The sequence below is a fragment of the Drosophila simulans genome, chromosome 2R (genome assembly GCF_016746395.2).
Source record: "Drosophila simulans strain w501 chromosome 2R, Prin_Dsim_3.1, whole genome shotgun sequence".
NCBI classification, from domain to species: domain Eukaryota; kingdom Metazoa; phylum Arthropoda; class Insecta; order Diptera; family Drosophilidae; genus Drosophila; species Drosophila simulans.
In genome coordinates this window covers 20,726,971-20,746,281 of record NC_052521.2, presented here as the reverse complement: position 1 = coordinate 20,746,281, position 19,311 = coordinate 20,726,971, and the positions used below count along the sequence as shown (strand labels likewise).

The following is a 19,311-nucleotide window of genomic DNA, read 5'->3' as shown; positions in this document are numbered from 1 at the left end:
AAAGCATTTTGAATGTATTTGCAACACCTAGTTGGCGTGGAGAAATGTAACTTAAATAACATAAGTACACAAATTTTAGGCAGAGCTTAAAGTATGTTTCGGGGGGCTTATAAGATTCTTACTTTTTTAAAGGCAAGAGATACCATGTTTCTATGGTAAGTACGACCGCAATGTGAGTTCCCTTAAATCAACCATTTCCATGCAGCAAGAGACGACCGTTCAGCGATTTTTTTGACAAAGGAGGCAGTGGCGGTATCGACACGTATCATGTTGTGAGTATCTCCTAGCTTAGTTATCATTTCAATGGCTCATAAAGAACGTTTTCCTCCAAGAAACATTTGCAGGGGAACAAGGGAAAAGAGGCAAAGATCATGGAACTGACGGCACAAATCGAGTCACTTGAAATGCAAATCAAAGCCCTTGAGAAAAGTAAGTCATCCGAGGCGCAGACTGCGAAGGGTAAACTTATATTAGTGCTCAAAGAGTTGAAACAAGCCCTCCGAAACATAAGAATGAATAAATAAACATAAAACTAAATGTTTGCAAAAACTGTTTTGTACTGGCAAGGGCGATGGTAATTTTACAGGCATTTGACATGCGTAACCAACGCGCCACCTATGGGACGGCAAGAATGCATAGCATAGTTTTTGGCATAGCAAAGAATGAGATAATTATAAAAAGTGGTTATATGCATTTCAGTTCCATATCAGCAGAATGCCAGTTTGAAGTTTCATAAACACTTTGCATATACTTTCAAACATTTAGAGATAATCAAAATTAGCTGGTTTCATTTTCGTAAGCATGAACATTAACCCGATAATTCGATCTATTCTCAGCCATTTCAGAGGCTGCACCATCAGGTATGTTGCATTCTGTGATTATTCAGATTCAATCACAACATTTTGATATATAGAAGTTACCTGGTTGTCCTGCCCGATCAGAGTCGCATAGAAAAACAGCTAAAGCTGGAGGATCTGCACACAGTAAGTTCTTACCTTACATGATAGATGATACACAAATCGAGCGCCATCTAATCAAATCCCATCGTCAGGAACGCGGAGTCTTGGATCTGCGATCCCATGAGCTGGCACTCAAGCAAAAGCGCGTCGAGGCCAACCTAACCGACCTGACCCGCTGCATCCGAGGCATGGAGTTCGATTTAAAGGTGAATTCCAATCGCGGGAGCAAGGAGAGAAAGGCGGATCGACGCCCCCCAGCTGATAAGAAATCACCCAAAGTCGGTGATTTCAGCGAATAGCAAAATCCCCCCGGGTGCTTCCCAATCCCAGGGGCACTTGTATAAGCAGCGTATAAAAAGCAAGCAAATGCCGGAGGTCGGCATTCAGATTCACTTGAGATTGCCAACCATGAAGCTGATCGCACTGTGCTGCCTGCTCCTTTTGGGCCTCCTGGGCTTCCTAGCTGCTCCCGGCGCCGCCTCCCCATCTCGCCACACTGGACCAGCTGGACCATCTGTACCAGGGTCCGGCAATCCGTTCAGGTCTCCAAGTCCACAGCAACGACCGCTGTACTACGACGCTCCGGTTGGGAAACCATCGAAGACTATGTACGCCTAACGTAAAGAATGAAACAATAAAGCTTTGAAACGCCTAAACTAAATTAATTGCCCAGTTTCCTTATCTTACTTCTCACTTATGAAGTGACCTTGGTACACATCAGCACTCTATTTATAAAATGCGTAATAATTATTTCAAAATTAATTGCAAATTTTAAATTTCATATCGAAATAGTTGCTTTTCACCATACGTCAAATATTCACATTGTACTTTCAGACTGGTAAAATGTATTTCTGCCACACTGATTTCGTTCTATCCTAAACTTAAGAAGCCATGTTTCCTGTTGCACGAATCTTAGGCTCGACATCATGCAACAGGCTATTTCAACGTCAGGGGCTCTGTCGAGAAAGTGTTTGGTATGTAGTTCTGGCAATTTATCCCTACTATATTTGATAATCTCCTAAATTAGTTGGCCTTCCAATGAGTTGCACAGAAATTTACCAAGGCATAGAAACTTTTGCCAAGGTAGAAACATTTTCCACCCGAGGTCGAATAATATTTTAAACAAACTTCCTGTCAAGTAAGTATTTTATTATTCAAATGACCCGTAAGAACACTTTTTTTTTACATATAACAGACGTCAATTCACTGACAAATTTTCCGAGAAGGGCAGAGGCGAGGAACTTAACTATGTTCTCAAGCTTGTAAGTATCGAAACTATTTAATGTTGTGAATAACCATGCAGAATAGGGTATTCCATAGGCCTCAGAGCAATTTATGAAGATAAAAAAGAACCGGGTTAAAGAAATCGCCAATGATATCGTGAAATTGAAAGAGGAGATCAAGACTTTGGAGTCCAAAACTAGCCACAAATCAAGGAAACAGAAGGAGAATCTCCTTAAGGAGTTGAAAGCTCTGAAGGATTTGTTGGAGCAATTCAAAAAGAGTCTCGAAAAATGACCTGAATGAAATGTATCAACAAACGGTAGGCTATCACTTTTAAGTTTCAATATTCTACCTTGAAACACCTCATCAGTTACTATAGTAAATTCCAAATTATCTCAACAAGTTTTGGCGCGCTCCGTAAGGATACAATGCTGAAGGTGGTCGAGAAGCTTTTCCAACTGTTGCGACCCAGGATGTGTCAGTTTTCGCAATCGAACAAGTAAGTTCCGGGCTCTGAGCACTTATGGCTTCGATTATTAGATGCATCTCTGTATCCAGGAACATATCCAAGCATTTGTTCGAGAAAGCCAGGGCGGAGGAGAACATACATTTCCTTAAGCTGGTTTGTTGTCTCCAAAAACGAAAGTAATCTATTTAAATCAATTTGCAAATTTACCCAGCAACGGGAACAGCTGAAGACGCTGCGAGAAAAGATTCTCAGCCAGAAGAACGAAGTCACAACGAAGATCATCAAGGTGGACAAGCAGATACAATCGTTGGAAAAATCCAAGACCGAAGGCTCACAGATGAACCATGAACAAAATTAATAAAGTGTAGCAGAAGCATTTGTTTTGTTTTGTATTTTATTTAAAATAATTTGTATCTCTCATTTACACGCTTTACAAAGAAGCCTTCTACGACAACTGAAGCCGAGTTCGCGGCCTTCTGCAAGCCTGCTTATACGTAGGGTACATACATATATATCATATATGGTAACAATTTGTTTTGCAGCGCAAACGGAAAATATGAATTAAAAAGAACTTTCATGTAATATGGCATTGAAACAAACATATATAGGGTCGTATATATATCAACATAGTCTATACAAAGATACAAATAAATACAAGTTCAAGTAAGAATCAAAATCAGAGACAACTGCCGATTGTATGATGCATTGACATATATAAGGTTCTTCTCTTAGGACTATGAAAAATATTCATGTGTGCATTTCATGTTCGTTCAAATCGTTAGTTGTGGTAGCAGAAGTCAAGAACGTAAGTACAATACATTTGTGGTAGTTGAGCAACTTGGAGAGAGTGGTTCCCATACGAACTAAAACTAGAAACTAACTAAACTTGACTTGACTTGGTCAAGTGCTGGTTAGGCCAGAAGAGAGTGTGTCTGTGTGTGTCTGCTAGCTGAGTGTGTGCATCTTGTGTGCGTGTGTGTGTGCTTGTGAGGTAGGCGATTCATCATCATCATCATCATAAGATTATGGCATACTTCCGAGCGCCTCCTGGTCCTCCCTGGGGTTCTTGGGTTCGGTTCTGTGTGTCGGGGTTCGCTTCTAGCTTTCAAATACTGATCAACAATGCCAGGAATGTCTCTCTGTGTGTCGGGTCTGGATGTGTAGCTGTGGATCCTGCTTTCAACTTAAGACTAACTCTAGGGCTAACTCTAGTCGATTCCCAGTCACGCTCTCTGCCTGCGAACGTGACCGAGGTGACAGGCTTTATTTCTATAAACTAATGTAACATGAAACGGCGATGGGCTGCTGCTGCTGCTGCTCCTTTTGCTGCTGCACTGCCTCCTAACTGGGCAGTCGCTTGCTGGCCAGCTCCAACTGCAGCTTCTGCAGCGCCAGTGTCTTGTTGATCTCCACCAGGTCGCGACTGTGCTTGGCCGCCTGCAACTGCACCTCCAGGATCTTCATGCGCATCATGTGCTCCTTGCTCTGCATCTCCATGAACATGCGCAGCTCAAAGTTGTTGCTGCTGCTGCTGTTGGCATTGGTGCTGACTGCCGTTCCCGGCATGGTCAATCCATTGCTGCTGCCGGACCGCTCCAGGGCCTGACAGTCCGAGGATGCTGGCACTGAAGGGGCCAGGACTGATGGCTGGTCCTCGCTGCCCAGCATACTACCACTGCTGGTGCGCTGTCTCTTAGACTGCGGCTTCATGCTGTCCTCGTCGTCCTCGTTGTTGTTGTTGTTATTCTGCTGGTGATGCATGGCGACCTGGGCCTGTGCCTGGTGCTGTTGAATGGCGGCCGCTGCCGCTGCTGCTGCACTGGGAAATTGGCCAGAACGGAGGGCATTCAGGGCCTCCAGCGTGGCGGATATGTTGTTCATGTTGAAGTTGGCCTGGAAGCCGGACATGTCACCTCCTCCGGCCATATAGGCACCGCTTGAGTCCAGGACATTAGCTGCGGACATATTGGCGGGACTCTCGGCCTCGTGGATCCCGTTGCGACTGATGCTGTGATTGGGCGACACACTGAGGCGCTCGCCGGTGCCATGGATGTCGCTCTGGTTGAGGTGGTGATGGTTGAAGGTCTCGTTGAAGGTCTCGTTGTTTTCCTCCTCCTTGATGTCCACATCGCACAGTTCCTGGGGCGGTGTGCGGCTGCTGCTCAAATAGAGAATGCTCAATAAAGATCTGTTCAGACTACCACATCGCGATCAACTTACTCATCCATGTCGTGGTCTTCGGGGTTGAATTTGTAGTCCTCGCGATACTCAAAACCCTCCTCCAAGGCCAGGGGAATCTTGGAGTAGTCAATGCCATCCAGGGCCTCCGATTTGCAGGCCTTCTTCGCCTCCTGCATGAAGTCCCACACCTCGAAGGTGAAGGGAGATGGCTTCTTGCGATCGGCCACCTCTGCTCCAAACCTGGCCAGGCGATTGTTGTAGTCCAGGATCTCGTTGCGAGTGCATGCTAAAGGATGAGATCGAAAAGGTTAGCTGTGCCATTTAACTATGTATTTTATAAAGACTTACCCTTCATGCGACGCCACTGTTCCTTCAGGCGATTGCAGGTGCGATCGGTGCCAAACTGATTGGAGAACTTCTGGTGGATGATCTTCCATGCCTTGTTCTTCACGGCGGTCAGACCGGCATCCAATCTCTTGTTCTCGATGATGCGCATGTCCTTGCGGCACAGATCGAGTAGGTATTTCTTCTCCTGGTGGTTCCAGTTCTGGGTGCGCTCCCTCTTCTTGTACATGTTCATGGATGGACTGTTCATGTACTGTGTCATTTCTGCAAGCGTTCGATGATTGAATTAAGTTCCTTCAACGGGCAGTTCGTTTTGTTTAACTTACCCGTCTTTATGTCGACGCCCTCCAGCAAGTTGTGATTGGAATTTTGCCAGTTGGCGGCGATCTTCATGAAAGCCTCCAGATCGGTGGCCGAATACTGTTTGTTGACCTGCAACGGAAGCAAGAAGCGAGTGGCGTGAGGTGAGAAATCAGAGATTCGTATTGGGAGGTAAGTATCAAGACTCGGTATCCGTTTGCCCACCGATTAGTCCCCAAATTACCCGCATTGATGAATTAGTGGCCCCAGATTGGCCGTCCCAGTAGTTGAGCATGCAAAACTTGTGCCAAATTCCGCACCAAACGAAAGCGATTCGCGGGACGCACTCGAAAACCCAATGAACCTGACGATGAATACTGCCAGAGTCGAAAGCAATCGAAAAATGTGGAGTTTTTCGGTAATTATCAGAGTGCTACTCGGAGCACATCAATTCGGTTTTTGTTTTCGGACAGTAAGTTCAGTGAAAACAAAAGGATTCTGATTCGGATTCTGAATCTGAGTCGAGTCTTGAATTCCTTCTCTTGTTTCCATTCCCTTATTCCAGCGGATTTACCCTACCCTGGATGATATCTGACTTTGACATGAGCAGCTATAGATGCAGTCACATTAATTGATTTTCAATTAGCAGACAGGCGGACAGATGAACCGAGCGGAGAAAGGGGGGAGGTGTGAGCGATATCGGGGGTATATGGTACGGAGCATTTGAGTCGTCCAAGGCGTATCCAAAATGGGCTAAAAAGAATGTGAATATACGAACAATCGAATGAATTGAGCAGCCGCAAGACGAAAAGAAAAAAAAAGTACAAAACCATCAAATAATGCCATGAAACGCGTTTTAATTTATAAGCTAACACCACTCACACAAAAAGCAGCTGCCGACATTTTGTTTGGTTCGAAAATGTATCTGTGCGGTTTCTCAGTATCCGAATCCGAGTATTGGTGCGATTGAGTGGGGCGATCAAGAGTCATACTGACAGCCAATTATATCTAATCAAGTATATTCAAAAGTACTATATAAATATTCCAGAATGTGCATGTACTTTCTGGCTCCTTCGGTTGTTCCCCCGTCGAAATCAGCCACAAATTCCCTCATAATTTAGTAATAAAAGAACATTAACTAAATTGGAAAGACCCTAGAATTATCAATAGCCCCTTGCAGACATGACAAATGCCCAAATCCAAAAGAGAGCTCAACTGTACTCGCCATATATCGTCTTCATCAAAACTCTTTCATTGATCGCTCCCCCAAAAACACAATCGTCAATCTTAAGTACGTTTTATGGTGCTTTATTTTATTTCAATTTTGTTCAGTTCCTTCCGTGCCCCACTGATTCCCCCTTGCTGCCCCCCAAACACCCACAACTCTTGGCTGTATAAACTGCGCCATGTGTTCAATATTTATGCCGTATCTGATTTACAATTTATACTTATACTCGCACTCGTATGTGTACCTCGTACACTCGAACTACGTATCTAGATACGTCGCATGTAGATATGTACATTCGCATTTATCGCGTACTCGAAGACTGAAAGGAGACTTAGTCATTGGAGACGCGGCGCGTGCGCTTATTATTTTTTATTATTTGCGCTCTTCCTATATATAAACTCATATTTATTAGCAAACAATTAATTATTACGGCCGACTATTATGGCGCTGTTTAAATTTTAGTCATGAGCTGCGGGGTGGTTAAACCCCTCCTTTTGGGAAGATACACGCAGAGAAAACGGCATGCTGATATAGAATAGATTCTTCAATGGAGGGTTCTCAAGCCCAAAAAAGAAGCCAGAGTTTCTGTCAGTGCATTCAAGGAATGCCAGAATCATTTAAATTCGAGGCGAGTGCCAATTATTCGCCAGGGTGGGGCTCCAGCCAAGTTAGTCGAAGATGAAGTTCGAAGATGCCAACTGTGAAATTCTGTGCCCGAAAGAACTCGCAAATGTCGCCATTTAAAATCATCGCTGCTCTCCAGGATCTCACAAGCGATTTGATGCCATTTTTGATTTGATTCGGAAATGTAACTAAATTATTACGTCAACCCGATGTACATTGGTTTGTTTGCTGGCACTCCGCTTTTGTTGTAGTAGTAATCACTCCAATCAATGCGACTTCAAAACTAAGCATTGAAATTAAATAAGCAAACTGGTTTAGATTTTGGTCGGCTGCGTCTGTGAGCGTGAGTATGACTGTTTGTTATCTGCTTTTGTGGGCTGTTAATATAAACGAAGTATAATTACCGAATCTACATGCTCTACTCAAACTCGAACCCAGCGATTGTGAACCTACACACGGCGCGAACCGGAGCAACAAAACTCAACCTTGTGCCTTAAAATAAAGCCCGGCATTGTTGACTCTTACGGCTACTTATAGTTATGGACCAGACCATGTCCGATTTATATATACTGGTGGAAATATTGTATATAGTACACAGCATAGGTATCCACTCCGAGCCGAAATCCAATGCCCCGGCAGGCGTCTGTGCGCAATTACCGCAAATCAACGAACGTATTCTGCGGCATGCCTTAGAATCTGAACTATCTTGTCATCGGGTTGAAGCGGCGTTATAGTTCGGACTAAACGGCCAAATGGGTTATACATCTGTACATACGGCCAGTCCAAGTGGAGCACACACCACCACGGCTGGCTTTTATGGCGGAGTACAGCTACGGCCAGATCCGAATCTGAACCTGGCGGGGCAATCGTTAAACTCTGAAGCACTTGAAGTGATTCTACAAATTCCTACTGCCCAAATTTACGTATTATAATAATTACGCGGAGAAAACTAAAAAACGAAATGTCATCGAACGCTCGAGTGGCCCAAAGTGCTCCCCATCCTGCGAGATTCTTCTGTGCTCGTTTTTTCGACTCGAGTGGCGGCCATTCATTGATTTGAATGTGTGTTGCGATGGATGGATAAATCGGGGAAAAGTATGAACAAAATCAAAGAAAAGAATCTCTTGTGCGCTGTTTATTGTTCTAACGCCGTTCGCAGTAGTTCCACAGACCTAAGTGGCACCCCTCCCACTCCAATCCACTCCACTCCAACCATTTTTCTCGTAATATTCAAGTGGAGCTGCTATAAGGTTTCGTTATTAAAATCAGCGTTTTTATTTTAGGGGAAATTCACTGACTAGTTGGAGGGAGTGCGGCGCTTCTCGATGGGAACGAATGCTTCATGGGCATTGGTAATCAGTCATGGCAACCAGTGTCTCCTTGGAACACTTAATGGTGTTTATCCAAAGTGGTGTATGCTACATCCACATAGTTATTTGCAAGAATCAATGGCTGGTGTGGCGTCAAAGTTTCTCCTGTAAATGCGCTCAGCTGGCGCAGCTGACGGAAATTGACTCATGGCTCAGCTCCAGCTTGGGCCAAGTTGGTTCAGTTGGTTCGGTTGGATCCGCCGGGGGCGAATTATGCTCCAGGTGTGCATGACACGGGTGCCGAAACAACAAATTTATTAGAAATTGCCTGCACACAGTGCTACACACACTCTGCCGCATTTATGCAAACAAATAAACTAATTTCATGACGCACACGCGCGCCTGCGCAGTTGTCAGCAAAATATTTAGTTGTGCGAGTGCTTGTGTGTGCTACTTACAATTGTAACTAGCTGGAAACACTGTGAGATTTTCTTTGTCGAATGCGGCTTTGTCTGCGGCGGCCTGGCCTACACCCAAAAATAAGCAGCGAGTGAGAGCGGGCTGCACTGAGAACAAATCTGTGGTAGTTGTTTTGGAACCGCTTTAATTTCTAATCATTTTCATGAAGAAAGCTAAGCTAGCATGTATTTGTAATGGAGCAGTGCTAGTTTTAAGCAGAAACATTTCACACAACTATTTCTCACAGTGTACAGATATGGAGTGCGGCAAAGACGGAGAAAAAGGCAATAGAAAAAAGCATCGGGCGGGTTCAGTGACTTCCACTCCTCGTCTGCGACGACGACAAATTGCGTTTTGTGCGGTGACAATTGCCAGGCATCGGAAATCCACCTTTGCGCATGCGTAGGTCTGGACTCTAGACGCTAGCCTCTAGCCGCTAGACGCTAGACGCTCCAGACTTACTAAATTATTATTGTTCGCTTTCATTAGTCAGCCCCGAAAAACCCGAAAACGTCACAGCCAAGCCACTCGCATGCGAAATGGCGCAGCTGTGCATAGCTTCGAATCAGAGCCAGACTGTGTGACAGTCGGAGATATGGCCAAGTCAAATGGATTACCTTTATCTTCGATTCCCAGGCGTCGCACACTCCCCCGAGCAACTGGAGCACTTCGGCAAGTCAGCTTTCTTGGGCACACACCCTGCTAACATGGCTGACAAGTTCATTACTCCGCTCCCCATCCCCAGCCACAGTCCCATGGCCTCCCTGCCCTCCATGCCCACCATGCCATCCATTCCATCCACAATTGCCACAAACTTTGTGAGCCGAGCTGCTGCTAACTGCCTTATATGGGCCCCCACAATTGCTATTTGCTATAAGCTATTGTTCTTATGCCATTCGCAGAATGAAAATTGGTTTGTCACTCGAATGAGTGTGTGCTACATGGTAACAACATTCGGCGATCATAAAATCGCCAGGCGGCGTGCTCTGAATAACTAGCGATCTGATTCTATGATTCTAAAATTCTATGCTAATTTGTGAGCTTCCAGGAAGTTAAGAACAGGCCTAGAAGTTAGTATACAGTTTTTCCAAGAACTTATGCTTACATTGCAGTGATAAGCACAAGTTTGATAACAAGATTGCATACTATTTCGATGAGCTTACTTTCTAAAGCTGCTTAAATCGAATCAGATGCGTAGGTATTTCTGGATCTGTATCTTGATGTGGGCCAACTTAAAGCTGCCATTGCTGCATGTTGATTGTTATTATTATTATTTATAACTCTCCAACCGGCGGACTCGAAAGCCCAATAAAAAGCCAGGGGAGAAGAGAAAACAATTCTAGACAGTCAGTTCGGTTCAGCCGAGTTCAGTTGGGGCATTTGCGGCATTTTGGTTAAGTCATTTTCCAAAAATTCATTTGAATATCGAAATTGTTAAGTATCCATATGTGCTTGTGGCGGTCGAATGCGTAAGTGTGTGTGTGTATCTAATTTCTATTTGTATTGGGCATTAATGCTTTCCGACTCTCTACGCTTTGCCCCCCGCCCCATCGAAAAACTTCTTTATAATCGCATCAAGTCATGATTGCGCCCCAACTTCGAATCAACTTTGATTTTTCGTTTTTTTTCCCTTTAAATGTACTTTTGTTGTAGCTGTTGTGTGTGGCACTTGAAGGCGTTCGAAAATAATTTCTGGTTCCATTTAAGTTGGACTTAAAACGAAAACTGAGCACCCAAACCCAAAACCGAAGACTGAATACCGAAACTCCTCAAGTAGACAACGCAACTTGCCCGAAAATGAAAAAAAAATGAAATAAATGAAATAAGAAAGAAAGAAAGCCCTTCCCCGCACTTGAGGTTTCTCGACTTGTTTTTCTTTTTTTTTTGGCATTAATTGTTCCCTGAACCGAATCTAAGATTGATTGAACGAGTTGAACGAACCAAGACTTCTGAGTCGAGTCGAGTCGTCCCGCAATGTAAATTATGGCACTGCGATTACCATTAGAGGCGGAATGAGTCGGATCTTCGACACGAACCATTTAGAATGATTTGTGCTGCGATCTGCTCCGATCTGTGGCTTTTTATATATCGATTCCGCGGCGACTTTGGGCCAATGGCAACGTGCTACAGCCCCACTGGCCACGCCCACATAATGGCAGCAAGTAGCCGACGCCCTGTCATGTCGCAATGCGCAATAATAATTACAAATGATCGGATGTCAATTCTTATGGCGATATTATTTTACAGCCAGCCCGCCGGCCGGAGTTTCTTAAACAAATGAAATTTATTGTTAACGGTTAGTGACCCGAATTACACGTATCGCTTATTTATATCTGACTCGATCCGATAGATGGACGGTTCCCTAAGTGTGTGTGTGTGTGGCGTGTATCTTTAAGTAGCAAACAGCTCGCGATCTGACTCTGACTCTGACTTGGCCCCTTAAGCGTTTTAATTGCGCCAATGCCCGATCGGACCCACAAGCTGAGCGACTGACTGAATGACGACCGCCTTCAACTACGCGATAATGTATCTTTGTATCTGATCTTAATGTGCTCAGAACTCGGAGCCCAGCAGAAACGAGCTTCGCATCGGCGTTAATAAGTACTGGCTAGCTGAATTGATCGAATGAAATGAACACGGTCATTATGGACACTGGCATTCAATCGGCGGAATATGCAAAGAATTTGGATTGGAGAAAGTCTGCATCCAGCCACCAAAAGATAGTCCGCAAGTGCGCGTGATCATTTGGAATTTAATTAAAAGCTGAAAAACTAGATTGCCAGATTGATATGCTGCTGTAAATAAATCCTTGGCAACAAAAACCGACTGTTGGGATAATTAAGTCCAAAATGGATAGAGTCCCGACGACTCCGCTTTCAATAGAATCCCCTTCGAACAAAACCACCACCCACCGCGCCACGACCCAATTGACAAATGCTAATTCTCGCTTTTCAAGATACATTTTGCATTTGGCACTTGAGTTATGCCAAGGCATTAATTCAATCCAAGAGCATGAATGTTATTCATTCCGAGCGAATGGAAAAGTAGCCACGCACATTACTTGCAGCGCTTGTCAACCCGCACATACATAGATAGATAGAGATACACATCTGTGTATCTGGCGGATTGCCTTCTGAACTCATTGCTCACTTTGTCGCCCCATTCCTGGAACGCAGCGCTCTGGTTCTTTATGATTTCGCACGTACAGACGCGGATTGAATGGGTCCTGGGAAGCTGGAGGAAATCAGAGCATGGAAGCGGAAACTGCAGCTGGGTCAGCCTTTGTAATCCGGCACAATTGCAATTAATATCTCATAAATATCGCCTGGCTCTATAGTTCCATATGTGTATCTGTATGTGTAAATGTATCTGTATCTGCGGCGGTGCAATCGCAATTTAAATGTTTGACTTGGGCCCGTTTATTCACTTATCAGGCGGCTAAAGCCAAAGGAAGAAATTAATTTAATTGCGCATAAAGCACAAAATTGTTTAATTATGCCAAACAGACGACGCAACACAACGCACAGCGCAGTGGAAAATGTGTTAACTAATTCTAGGTAATTTAACCAAAGCCTATAGCTGATAAAAGCGAAACCAAGCCAAGCCGAATGGAACGCCAAGAGAAACGCTCCCATTTGGCATTGTTGACGCCTTCTTTGTATAGTTTATAACTTTTTATTTTCCCTTTTTTTACCCATTTTTCGTCTCTAATTTACGTAAATTGTCGGAAAAGAGCGGGTGTGCCTGCTGCAGATGGGTGCGTGAGCAGAGCCATCTTGGACTCAGTGGAACCACAAAGACACCGGAAGCCACAGTTCCGCGAAGCTAACTCCCTAATTCGCCTTTAAAGTGTGCAGCAAGCGTATTAGAAGTTCGTCGAAAGCAATCTTCTGCCAGGCACTTTCATTCGCATTTTGGGTTTAACTATTAATTAGACACACATTTACCCACATGGTGTCCGGTTTCAGTGATTTGCTGAGCAAATTTACTTAGGCATTTGATTAGGCCCAATTGATAGTAACACAAAAACAAATACGCACTCCTAAAGATATGTACGAACACACATTTGTATCTGAGTATCTGTATCTGTATCTGTGCGAGTGCTGGGTGCAGTCATGAGTATCCAAAAATAATCACCCGGGCCTTATCGAACTAAATAAATATTAAATTGTAATTAAAGTCATGGGAACGATTGGCTTCGAGTGTGTGCGTGTGTGTTGGTCAACAGAAACAACAAATGCCAAGACTACACATAATTTAAAGCTCTTTTGTTTATCGATGTCGCACACCTCGGCGTATTTGTATCTGTAATTGATAAATAAGTCGTCGAGACTTTGCCTAGCATTAAGTCAACTGATATTTAATTGCTAATTGCATCGTTTAGGGAGCTTACGGCGACTGTCCGCGACGGCACTATCAATAAACTAAACTAAGTACCTTTGATAGATAACCTTAATTAAGCTGTCCGGCGAATCGAATTCCTCGAATTTCTTTCAACTTTTCAGCTTTTCAGTTCGCAAGTGACAAAACCGCCCAAGGCGCACAGCCCACATGCAAAAGGAAAAATCAAAATCCGAATCCGAATCCAAATCACAAGCACAACAACCGAAACCACAAACAACGAAAAATTTGTTTGGCAGTGCACACCTGGACGCAGTTGGGTATCTAGATACTAGAATCTAGTCTGCCCGGCAACAATCCATTGATATCGAACTGGAGCTGGAGCTGGAGTCGGAGTTGGCGCTTGGGGTCGTGGCTGTAGGTCTAGCCAGTATCTGCATCTGTGCCCGAATTTCCAGCCGCCCTCCGCACTCCCCTCGATTATTATGCGCAAGTGTGACGCATGAATCATACCTATAACCCATATAACCTATATAGCCATTTATTTGCGGCTGCTGCCGCCGTTTGCCATTTGCTCGAAAAGTCATGCGCTTTAAATTTTAATAAATTAATTTTTGCCTTTGCCGTGCTGAGTGACTACCTCTAGTATAGTTCGATGTGCATATACATACATATGTGCCTGAAATATGACTGGTCGGCCAATTAGTCGGGCAATATGAATGTAAGGGTGCTGCGAACGATCGCCTCCTCATCCACCGATTGCAGATCTTTCAGTACAGTCTATGTATTCGTTACTAGTACTAACTTATACTAACTAATCACTTGATGAGCTCAAAGTGATGCTAGCTAACTGAACACAATCAAAGCCGCAGATGCAAAGACATCCAATGATGAATAGTCGTTGCCCAATCGAATACCCAAATCAACTGTCAAATCCGCAAATTAGTCGGTGGAAGGAAGGAAGCTGAAAGTTTGGGGTGTGTGTTTTTGCGAATCAACTCAATGCCAAATGGATGAGCGAGCGGAGAATATTTGGAATTCAGCATAAAAGGCTGACGACATTTTTAATCCTAAGATCCTAAAATCAAGACTAAACTCAGAGTCAAGGTGGGGGAGTGCGCTGGTTCGTGATCAAATCTCCGATTTGGACGCGCATACCTGCGTGGCGCGGATCGTGCGATCGCATCGGGGACTCGTATTAAAATATATATAACATCCTCTGCCCCCTCCGCCCCCGCTCGCACTCGCTGCGGGAATGGGAACCCTAACTGAAGCCGAAGTCGTAGAATCAAGATTAGGTTTAATAATTCCGAGTGAGTCGCTCCGCTCGCTTCCTCCGCGACTGTAAATTCGGCTGTCGAACTACCAAAGCTACCAAACCCGAGACGTGTGAGGGATTAGCAGTCCCTGTGTGTATGTGTCAAAGTATCTGCCGAATTACTTCGAGTAAAAACTGAAATCATGTTACTTTCGGTTTGGTTTGGTCGCAGTCCCCCTCCCCCGACCAATTCGAAAGAAATTAAACAAGCTGAGGTGGCGGGGCAAAAGGGTGTGTGAGACGCAAGGAAGTGCTGGCTTCTCTTCGCAGCGCGCTATTAAAATACAGAACACACCCAAAAAATATTTTAACGACAACGAAAACAATCAAATCCGAGGAGAAGAACGAGGCAAGAGCAGCTCCCATGATGATGACAAAAGGCTGATCGGGGTGACAGCGCGATTTATGCCTAAATGGTACGCGTTGAGGCATAAGTTATGCCAGCGAACGGAATGAAAGTATCTCACAGATACATAGCGACCAAGAACGAACTGCAAGCGACGGCAATTGCCGGGGTTAATCATTGTTGTGTGCACATCTGGAATCGGACTTGGCAATCTTCAATCTCTCTTTGAGGGCATATAGGCACTTAGGCAATGGGTAGTTATCTTATCTCATCTTTGGATAGCTCAAGGATTGGCCAAGGCACGCAGTAACTATCCTAAAGAAACGCTTCAGCTACATCTGAGTATTAAGTATCTATGCTTGGTTGAATGTCCTCATTTGTATCTTACAGAAATGGAACTTCTATCTTTAAGTCAAAAAGAATATCATTATTGTGTCTAAGTATAAATGCTGACCCCCTTTTGTTATTTTGACCGAACTTTTCAGAACTCTGGCATACCGAGTAGCTGCTAAGGACAAATGGCCTTCGGCTGAAGTAATTCTTGAGTTCAGTTTTGAGTCCATATCACACAGCTGTCATTATTCCAATAACTGGTTGGCCGTACAGACGCACACAAGGCAAATAAAAACCCCGGCAATGCGCAGTTGTTGAAATTGTACAAAAGGAGCGGAGCAACTCGAACACACTCATAATCGCTGAAAGAGACGGCGATACGCCGAGCGAGAGAGATGGGCGATGGCTCACTATAAAACGTTAATCCTATTTTATTAAGTGCACGCCATGCGAAATGCTGAATTCCCGGCCACGACAATGAAGATCATTATGAGGATGATGACGCCGCCGACAACCCCTTTTGGTTCCATCGATTCCCATTCCCATTCCTTTCCCATTCCGATTCCGATTCCGATTCCTATTCCTCTGGTGCCTTGCTCTTTTCACCACTAACTGGATGACCCACTCCCCCCTATACATATTTCGCCCATATTCCGCCGTATTTCAACATTTGCTAATCTCGGTTTCAGAATGGAGAATTCCTATTAATTCTGCGAGCTTCAAAAGCGAATCAAGGGTATTCGAACAAAAACAGCACTCGAATGTGGGCCAAGTTTTGAATTTCCGACATCTGCGTGCGCAAATCCTCCTTTGATCTTCAGTTATATAATGTACATAGTGACTTTAAAACTCATATTGAGTAAAGATACTTTTTCGTGGCCAGCACATACATCCTTGAGATGCTTCCCACTTTTCAGCACCATTCCCATATCATTCTGTTATTCAATAGAATATGAACTTTGGGCGTTGCCCCAGCGGCTACCTGAGATGATTTATGTTGTCCTGTGCTGCTGATCACAACTCACGAATTTTTCAAGGCAATCAAGATGTGCCGGGTGGCATGAGTAGAATTGATATTTTCGGGGCGCAGAATATATAAGCAGAAAATGCGTTTCCATTTCTCGATTATTGTGACTAATTGCGTTTGATTGTCAATTGGTTTGCATGTTGCAGACAAATAAATTAATGGCCCACCAAAGGAAAAACAGGGAGCAGCCGGAGTTGAGCGGGCCACCATAGGCCTGCCCGCATGCAAACACATGGAAAGCGGAAAAACTGGCGGCTTGGAAAATGCAAAAGCCACGAATTCGGTGGCGTGAAAAGTTTACCCCGAAAAAGGGCACGGGGTACCGGGGGGGAGGGGTACGGATCGGGTTAAATGGCACACAAGTTCCCATGTGGCAGGGTTAGCAAATAAGAAGAACGCGCTGAGGGTACCATCATATTTACAAGTCGATTGCTATTAATTCGTTACTTAATTGCTCCTCTTATCGAGAGCCGAGTCGCGTTCTTAGTTGGGGGAATGTTTTGTATTTCATAGTCGCTCATTGAAAATAATTAAAGTTAATTAAGACGTTCTCCTCGGGCAGCAGGCATGCATTGCCTAACCGTATCTATAAATTTAAATCGCCACTAATTGAGCGACTTTCGGGTGACGCCGCGGACTTTGGCCCTCCGCCATAAAGATGGATTCCCATCCGATGTTGCAATATCTATATCTAAGCCAAACCCAGTCCAAAATTCTCTGCTGCGGCATTATCAAAAACATGAAGCACGTGCATTGATTGATTGCCAGTTTATTGTCTCGCCTCATGGCCGGGGGCTTAAGTTCCGAAACTGAAAAGAGGCTTTTCGAGTTGGAGGAGGAGGAGTTTCCATTGCCATTGTACCTCGCGGAGTTGCGATGGCCACGTGAGGTGGTCGCGTGTGTCCCGGAAAAGCGTGAAATCCCATTGGCAACGTTGCTCGGAATGAACCAGCTCGAGCATCATTAAAGTTACTCATTTCTGGCTGGTCGAGTCTGATAGATCGTGTTTCTCAGTTTGCCAATTCAATTACTAGATTTGATAGGCAAACGCAATGAAATGCATAAGGACAGATATAATATATGTCGAATGTATAATCTATAAAGTAATGAGCATATTTATAAGATACTTTTTTTGGGAATGCATAACCTAGAACTTTGTGCTAGCTTTTATGTTCAAATTAATCTATAAATTTAAGTTTATTTTATGAGTATTTTTAGGATCTGTTGATAGGTGAAATAAAGAGCCTGGATCTGAAGCGGCATCCACATGAGCATAACATGAGGTGACTCAACTTGGACCGGCTGTGCCTGTCGCCTGGCTTGACTGACTGACTGACTGGCTGACTGACTGACTGAGGATGTGAGGTATTGACTGACTGATGGACAGATGAACAGATGGACATGTATTGTCTGCGACGGCCGCTTTTCTTACACTTGCATTAATTTTCCGCTGTGGAAACTATGGGTCTCCATAGTGAGTGATGGAACGAATTTGCATTCGACATTTGAGGCGCGCACAATCGGAGACGGGGAAACGAAACCCTAGCCTCAATATTAATATGGAAAATTCCTCGGCCATTAACATAAACATTTCGATCGAAAGCCTTTCAGCAATTGGCTTCCAAAGGCTGTCCTTCGATTTCAAGTGTCAATGAATATACTAATTGTACGTTGTCAATTGAGGCTTTTTAAATATTTATGAGCATAGAATCAATAAATAAGAAATCTTATTTCAACGCCAAAGCTAAGTTGGCATAAGCGGGCAACCTTTCAATTTGAACTCCAGATCGAAATTTTATGGCACTTGGAAATTAAGTAGTCAGTAGCAGCCACAGATACAGATACAGCTACAGATACAGATACAGGCTACACTCACATGCAATCAGATCAAATCCCATTCCAGATGGTGAAAATGAGCCATGGAAGAAGTTGCCCCAACTCGCAGATACTCGTGTGTGTGCTTTTGTGGCCATTATAAATAAATTCCAATAATTGCCAATCCAATAGGCAGCCAATAAAAAGGGGTTGGCAGCTGACAAAGCTCCAAATGTGCTCGAATGGTATTTTCGATTAACTGAATTTGGCCAAATGCTGGCAGCAGCAAGAATATTAATTTAGGAAATATAATACATATCAATCCTTAAGTTACAGTACCCAAACCTTTGATAATCGCCCTTAAAAACAGTAAAATTCAATACTGTCACTTGAATTACATGACTTTACACATCGCCATTAATTTTAGTATGCTATAAAGCATTTTAATAGTCATTTTCTATTTTTAGTGAGCACTGCCAGCTGTAAGATCTGCACTCTATATACATATATATATATAGGTAGCATCCTCCGAAAAGTCGGATGTGTGGAATCGAATTAATGGGGAGATTTTCCGCGGCAACAACATGGTCCGAATGTGTAGCCCACAGTAATTTCGATTCGTATTGCTCATTACAGCCACTTTTTGGCCAATTATGATTATGCCATATAAAATAGCGTATTCCACGATTATCGGCCGCGGATTCTCGAGCATGTGTTTGTAAGAGTGGCAATTAATAAAACAAATGTGGTCGTTTCGTTTCGTTTCATCCGCCTCCTTCCTTCCGCCGCCGAGCACTTTGAGTGGAAACATATCGGGCACATTCTCGCCCGACTTTTCAATGGAAAAGCCAAGCAAGTGCGGGAAAAGTGGGGGAAGAAAAGTTGCAAGGGGCGCACGCCCTGAATGGAAAACGCGGGGTGGACCGACAATATCGGGGAATATGATTTGTGTAAAAGTTCGGCTGTGATTAAGCACTCGAAAGTGTAATTGCAGCCATGAGTGTGTGTGTGTGCACTTAAAAATAGCAGCCC

At 44.0% G+C, this 19,311-nt stretch overlaps 6 protein-coding genes across 9 annotated transcripts in view; 5 read left to right on the top strand and 1 right to left on the bottom strand.

Annotated features, from left to right (window-relative positions):
• Nucleotides 1–5: 5 nt before the first annotated feature.
• Nucleotides 6–537, top strand: LOC27208235. Its single transcript, XM_016183840.3, has 3 exons — nucleotides 6–155; nucleotides 206–272; nucleotides 333–537. The coding sequence occupies exons 1-3, from the start codon at nucleotides 94–96 to the stop codon at nucleotides 522–524; spliced, it is 321 nt and encodes a 106-aa protein (XP_016029257.1). The 5' UTR covers nucleotides 6–93; the 3' UTR covers nucleotides 525–537.
• Nucleotides 538–702: 165 nt separating this feature from the next.
• Nucleotides 703–1,620, top strand: LOC27207588. Its single transcript, XM_016183272.3, has 3 exons — nucleotides 703–860; nucleotides 914–983; nucleotides 1,052–1,620. The coding sequence occupies exons 1-3, from the start codon at nucleotides 802–804 to the stop codon at nucleotides 1,256–1,258; spliced, it is 336 nt and encodes a 111-aa protein (XP_016029255.1). The 5' UTR covers nucleotides 703–801; the 3' UTR covers nucleotides 1,259–1,620.
• Nucleotides 1,326–1,620, top strand: LOC6735906 (immune-induced peptide 18). The gene has a single exon (XM_039292439.2). It carries the CDS (start codon nucleotides 1,326–1,328, stop codon nucleotides 1,575–1,577), a length of 252 nt encoding a protein of 83 aa, XP_039148373.1. The 3' UTR covers nucleotides 1,578–1,620.
• A 130-nt stretch (nucleotides 1,621–1,750) lies between these two features.
• LOC6735904 lies at nucleotides 1,751–2,477 on the top strand. Its single transcript, XM_039292436.2, has 4 exons — nucleotides 1,751–1,933; nucleotides 1,987–2,097; nucleotides 2,155–2,221; nucleotides 2,280–2,477. Exons 1-4 carry the CDS (start codon nucleotides 1,851–1,853, stop codon nucleotides 2,475–2,477), a joined length of 459 nt encoding a protein of 152 aa, XP_039148370.1. The 5' UTR covers nucleotides 1,751–1,850.
• LOC27208680 lies at nucleotides 2,361–3,028 on the top strand. Of its 2 annotated transcripts, none has more exons than XM_016184243.2 (4): nucleotides 2,361–2,502; nucleotides 2,587–2,682; nucleotides 2,742–2,805; nucleotides 2,864–3,028. In XM_016184243.2, exons 1-4 carry the CDS (start codon nucleotides 2,483–2,485, stop codon nucleotides 3,008–3,010), a joined length of 327 nt encoding a protein of 108 aa, XP_016029253.1. In that variant the 5' UTR covers nucleotides 2,361–2,482; the 3' UTR covers nucleotides 3,011–3,028. The 2 variants fall into 2 exon arrangements, with proteins under 2 accessions (XP_016029253.1, XP_039148371.1); XM_039292437.2 differs by having other exon boundaries at nucleotides 2,554–2,682.
• The window catches only part of LOC6735903, a 34,498-nt gene continuing 18,215 nt past the window's right edge, over nucleotides 3,029–19,311 (bottom strand). For 2 of the 3 annotated variants that reach the window (XM_039292429.2, XM_039292430.2), the window contains exons 2-5: nucleotides 5,505–5,610; nucleotides 5,182–5,442; nucleotides 4,873–5,119; nucleotides 3,029–4,810 (exon numbers count right to left, since the gene is read on the bottom strand). In XM_039292429.2, the coding sequence (XP_039148363.1) occupies nucleotides 3,994–4,810; nucleotides 4,873–5,119; nucleotides 5,182–5,442; nucleotides 5,505–5,610 (1,431 nt within the window). In that variant the 3' untranslated portion in view covers nucleotides 3,029–3,993. Of the gene's footprint in view, nucleotides 4,811–4,872; nucleotides 5,120–5,181; nucleotides 5,443–5,504; nucleotides 5,611–5,722; nucleotides 5,924–19,311 lie in introns of those variants that run through there. The other variant, XM_039292428.2, reaches the window with a different exon arrangement.